Consider the following 6,000-nt stretch of genomic DNA (forward strand, 5'->3'; position numbering starts at 1 on the left):
GATAGCCTTAGGCCAGAAGTTACACTGGAACAGCAAAAGCAATACCAATATGCATTAAAAAGAAAAAAAAAAGAACAAAAAAAAAGAAAACGATTTTCAGGGCACCAGCACTCACTAAAACATGTCGTGTTATTGAACAAGATATCACTGCACTATTCAGCCTCCCCAGTAAATCTTCAACAAGCTAAAAACCACATAGGAAGTCTTCATTTCCCTCAGCATCCCCTTAAAGATCTAGCTTTGCTGGTGAGACAGACCACTGTAATGAGGATTTAGGATATTGCTGGCAGCCTGCTACTGGCTTGGGGAAAACGGGTTCTTCTCTTGCCCGCATAGAGGCACAGGCTCAGTCACAGCCCAAGTATCCCACTTGGATTGCTTCATCCACAGGCAGTGAGCAATTGGCATGACAAACACGTTGGGAAACAAAATGGTACAAGCTGCATTAATTGTGAATCAAATTTTCATAAATGGAAGCAGATATTCTGGCCAGCCTGGCTTTGCCACATGGTACTGTCCCGGTGACAGACTTCAGCCTGCAAGTCATTTTCCCAAGCAACGGGAACCAGGTCTGTGGGAAAGGACGAGCCTGCATTTCAGAGGGGAGAGACGCTGTTTTTTAGGCAGAGCAAGAGTCCATCAGAGAGGCGGGAAAGCACTACTACCTTCAAAGGAAATCACTCACTCTCTCCTAATAGCTAGAGAAAGGATAACACAACAGCAATTTCCACTAAGGTAGAGATGGGAAGCTGCAAGGACATGTTGCATTCATTAGCAAAGGAAACAGAGGCTCTTCATGCATGACAGAAGAACATAAAGGCACTTCTTTGGGCTGTGCCCAGTCACCATTCATACACACACATATCTTTGGAAAGGGGAGGGAGAAGAGGGCAGGATCTTGGTTTGTGATCTATGTTGTAAATATGAACCCTCTTATTATTAATAGCTGTTATCACTATGCATTAATATAAAGTCTTCCCCATCAAAATCATTTGGACAAATGAGTTCCCAGTAGGAAAAAAGAGTCTGTTAGAAAGGATGACACGGGAAACACCATGAACAGACAGAATTGTATGGGAAACAGGCACTGGGAAACTTTTCACTTGTCTTATGGGGGCTGGCAGAGGAAAGAGAGAGGCGGCACTCCTGTTGGATGGATGCCCTGAGAATCTCAGCAAAGGATCCGGGACATCAGCGCAGAACCACGTTCCTCTGAGCTTCCCAGGGATGACAAGGTGCTGGTAGGAAGCCCCTGAGCACTAACAGGTACCAAATAAGGGCTGAAGAGCAGCGGGAGCCAGAACTGCAGTTGTCTCCATTCATATTCAAAGACAACTCCAAGAAAAAAAATAGAGAACAAGCCCTAAGATGGTGAACCTTATGTTGCAAATGCTCCAGTTGCCAGCCCTTCCAGGATACAAGAAAGGTCATACGAGCGTACAAGTTTGGGGAGATGACGCATATCTGCCAGAGCTCAGCTGCACCCATCAGCTGATGAGATGTCTGGGGAAAGACAGAAGAGCTTCCCCAGCGTTAGCGGATTAAAACCTCTGCTGGAAGAAGGGATGAAGAAACCTGTTTCCTGAGATATGCTATTCTAATTAATTAGAGTAACATTTCAACAAGGGATCAAGATTTTATTTTAAGGAGGCAATTACAAAACTCAGACACCTTCCAGGATGTTTATGAAATCAACTCTCATCCAAGATAGCTATATGAAAATAATTGTGCAACTGTGTTTCAGTGGCATGAAGAATACCATATAATCTGAAAAGGTAGGAGAAAAGGTTTATTTCCGTACCTCCGGAGCTGAGGGAATTGATCTCTAGTCCTGGAGCTGTTAAACCACCCCCGCAAGAGGCAAAAAGTTTCTCCAATTCATAAAGACACTTCTAAAAAGCAGAAAGATTCCTTTGGGAATGTGTTAGTTGGTACATAATTTTTCAAGTTGCTTAAGGAAGATGACATCACACTGCACAAGAAAAAAAAAGTCTTATTTTGAACTGACCAATTTGCAGAACAACCCAGAAAACTTTGAATAAACACAACCCCCTCAAACCCAATGGCAATCTAGTTTAGATCAGATGACTTCTGGCAAGTCTTGTAAATATTTCCTAAAAGACTCTATATTAGGGAAAAGACTATGCTGAAAAAGACTAAACCCTCCAGCACCATTTCTTGCTAATTTTTTTTGTCTGTGTGACAACAGAGTGCAACCTGCGTGGTGTGATGCACGATGAGATCACCTTCAAAATCAGGACTGAGTGGAGGATCACGTGCATTGGAGTCAAGCTTGTACAGCATACTGACTTCACAGGGGCTGCGGCAGAAATTCAGACTGGGCAGAATTCCAGGATCGAATTCCGGGAAGGCACCGGGACCAGCGCTGGCTGCCTCTTGCCGTGGGGGGGGGGTATGGACGTGCCACAGGAAGGAGAGGGTCTGGCAGCGTGCGGGGCATCACTCCACAGCCACGATGGAGGAAAGGCAGTCTCACAGCCCACCCATGGGGCAGGTGCTGGGGATCACTGGCGAACGTGCCTTCACCAACTGAAAAAATAATTAACTGCCTAGTTTCTTTTTTAATTAAAATCTCGACTTTACCAGCACTCCAGGATGTGCAGATGTTTGGCTGCCGGCATCTATCAACACACCTGAGCACTAGAGGCGTTTTGTCTCTTGGCTTCGTACCTCAGCATGCTCTAGAGAGGGGCTTCCATCCTGTAATATCTGCGTGCTCAGGTTTACAGCGCTGGCCACGTCTATGAATGGAATACATTGTAGTTAATAATATCTCTGATGCTGTCTTGGTGGAGATTTTCGTATGCAAATTTCAGCATATTAAAGGTGTTCTGCTGCTTTGGCTTCCCTGTTTCAGCCAAGTGCCAAAGCAGCATGCTGTGTTTTACACTTGCATTAGAAGATAAAGTTTTTGCCTCAAGGATATGATGTTCCAGAGACAGAGATAATGTAATGAGCAGCGACAAGCAGCAGTGGAGAAGGTGGGGAAAAGAAAAGAAAAAAAAAAAAGAGAGACAGAGAAGAGAACAGGCAGGATGCTATCATGGGAGGACAAGCCTGATTTTTTCATTTCAGCATGTGAGATGTTTTCCCCACATTATTTTTCTTTAGGATGTTTTAAGTTATTTTTCTTGCTCTTCCTCGTTTCATCCTCCACCTCTTTAGAACTATATTTTGCCTCCTTCACACTCGTACCATGATTAGCAGGTCGCACACAGAGGATAGTGCTACTCAGTGCAAATGCAACTGCTAAAGTCCCCCAAGGAGCAGGAATCAGCTCAGTGCGAGAAAAGACGAGATTAATGATAGAAACTGCAGAGATGACTGTAAACAAATTTATCTCTTTGGTTTATCTCTTCCTCCTCTCCTTTGCTTTCTGTTATTCCGGGCTGTGAGGTGCAGTATCTCTGATCAGAAAATATCTATTCAAGTCAGCATCGTCAGTTTGAACTAATAACCCCAGCCATCACTACAGCACTAGGCCTTTATCTGACACTAACATGGGTCTCTACCCCTTTCTGTCCCCTAGTAATTAGTGTCTCTGAAAATTTTAATTTTCATTCTACAGCCAAGTCCAGTTATCTAGTATGGATGATAATAAAACAGTGATAGACTTGTTACTGAAAATCCCTCTTTGTTCATTCACACAGACAGCTTCATTAAGATTACTTTATGATTTATTTGCTTTTCACTAATTCAAAAATACATATGTTGTTGAGGCATGATTCTGTTCCCATTTATGAAAGAGAAAATTACCCAAAATGAAATAATCTACTTAAAATATAATTATAATACAACAAAAAGTTAATATGGAAGTAGCTTCCATGACAAAGTAATAAATCCCTGAAAACTAAGGTTATGGCACATTTGTCTTCATGAAGAACAAAAATATTTATTTTATAGGCCCACCTAAAAACCCCTGTGAATTCATTTAGCTTTCATCTTTCTCCGAATGAAGCACCTGGAAGATACCAGTTAGAGGTAGGAATGTTCAGAAACGTTTGATGTATGAATTTTAAATACACCCTTACTTTGCGTTCAGTGTTTTCTCCCGTGAGCCTACTTTACTTTCCCTACTCTAAAGCCTCGGCCAAACTGTTTTTCTGTAATTTACGCCGAGATTTTCTGCTAGGCGCAGTTTACAGCAAGCCAAAGAGACACAGCCAGCTGCGACAACATCATGTGCGAACTCGACGGGAGCGCGCGGTACGGGCCGCCGCGACGCCCCCGCGCGCGCAGGTCGCCGTCTCGCTGCCGCTGCCCCGCGCCAACGCGAGGCCAAGGCAGCCGCGAGGCGGAGCGAGCGTCAGCGGTCAGGTGCCGCGTTAACGCTGCGGAGAGACCACAGGGGCTGGGGAGGGCAAGCGGGCGGAGAGGCGGGGTCCGGGGAGGGTGTTTGGGGAGGGGGACGGGACCTGCGGAGCGGGACAAGGGTCCGGGGACGGGGTGTTTGGGGAGGGGGTTTGGGGAGGGGGACGGGACCTGGGGAGGGGGACAAGGGAGGGGGACGGGGTGTTTGGGGTGGTATTTGGGGAGGGGGCAGGGGCCTGGGGAGGGGGACAAGGGTCCGGGGAGGGGGACGGGGTGTTTGGGGAGGAGGCAGGGGCCTGGGGAGGGGGACAGGGGTCCGAGGAGGGCGTTTAGGGGGGGACAGGAGTCTGGGGAGGGTGTTTGGGGAGGGGGACAGGGGGACGGGAGCCCCCGGCGCGGCCCCGCCGCCCTTACCTGCGCCGGGCGCCGCTGCTGCTCCCGCGGCCGCCCCGGCAGCGCCCCGGCCCCGCGGCCGCCGGCCCCCGCGCCTTCCTCCTCCTCCTCCTCCTCCTCCTCGTGCGCCTCCCCCGCGGCGGCGCGGCCCCGGCGCGGCCGCGGCGCGGCCCGGGCGCGGCGCAGCCCCCGCAGGGCCAGCAGCGCCGCCGCCGCCGCCGCGCCCAGCAGCAGCGCCGGCCAGGGCAGCGCCAGCAGCCGCGCCGGCAGCACGGCCAGCCGCTCCGCCAGCGCCGCCGCCGCCGCCGCCGCCGCCGGGGCCGCCAGCTCGCCGCCGCCCAGCGCCGGCCGCGCCGCCGGCTCCAGCATGGCCGCCGCCGCCGCCGCCCCGCCTCGAGCGCCGCGCCGCGCCGTGCTGCGCCCGGGGGCTGCGCGGCCCCGCCGCGGCCTGCGCAGAGCCCGAGCCGCCGCCGCCGCCGCAGCGGGCGGCGCTGCGATGAGCGGGGCCGGGCCGGGCCGGGCCGGGGTGCTGGGAGCCGGGGGCCGAGGGGGGCCGGGCCGGGCCGGGCGGGGGGCACCGGCTGGTGGCGGCGGGTCTGGCCGCGCCGGGGCCGCGGAGCCCCGGAAGGCGCCGCGCGGCCGGCGGGGGTGGCGGGGGGTCAGTGAGCGGAATTAGCGTTTTCTGGGGGAGAATTGGAGTGATGAGATTAAACCCGGTGTGGTGCCGGCCGGTGCAGCGGGGTTGCGTGCACCAGCGTCGATTCGAGTCCGGGCGGACGAGGATGGGGACGCACAGGGGTGTCCGTAGGTGATGCCTTTTTGCAAAGGTCTCTAGTCTAGACATAACCTCGACTTACGTTTTTAGGAATATACTTTTATTCTCGGGCACTGTTACAGAGCTGTCTTTTGCTTTCATCAAGTGACATCCCTGTGGTACAGGATTGCCTGCGTGCGGCGGCGCCGGATGAGCCCCCGCCTGGGCTGATCCTTGGAGAAAGGAGCGGTTGGTTGCGGCTGGTATAAAGCAAAGCAGAGCAGAGCACCTCAGATCGCAACGCCTTCACTTTGCTCGGTGGGAAATTCCCCTCCCCGTGTGTAAGCACAGGCGATGCTCTCAGAAAGTCTTTTTTGAAAGGGCTTTCTTGTAAAGAAACGACTTGCATTCGATCTTGGCAAAGCTAAAGGGACAACTCATGAGGAATAAATAGTGAATCACAATGAGGGAGAGGAATGATCGTGTAATTCAGGAACTGGTCTCTGAGCACGGCTGTGTCT

At 51.6% G+C, this 6,000-nt stretch overlaps 1 protein-coding gene across 1 annotated transcript in view; it reads right to left on the bottom strand.

Moving 5' to 3' along the window:
* Positions 1 to 5,569, bottom strand: part of LOC106494734 (protein LYRIC-like) — a 33,117-nt gene extending 27,548 nt beyond the window's left edge. The window contains exons 1-3 of the mRNA XM_067294613.1: positions 5,520 to 5,569; positions 4,747 to 4,820; positions 2,692 to 2,762 (exon numbers count right to left, since the gene is read on the bottom strand). Of these exons, the coding sequence (XP_067150714.1) occupies positions 2,692 to 2,762; positions 4,747 to 4,820; positions 5,520 to 5,569 (195 nt within the window). The remainder of the gene's footprint in view (positions 1 to 2,691; positions 2,763 to 4,746; positions 4,821 to 5,519) is intronic.
* Positions 5,570 to 6,000: the final 431 nt, after the last annotated feature.

Source organism: Apteryx mantelli, chromosome 3 (assembly GCF_036417845.1).
Source record: "Apteryx mantelli isolate bAptMan1 chromosome 3, bAptMan1.hap1, whole genome shotgun sequence".
Classification (NCBI taxonomy): domain Eukaryota; kingdom Metazoa; phylum Chordata; class Aves; order Apterygiformes; family Apterygidae; genus Apteryx; species Apteryx mantelli.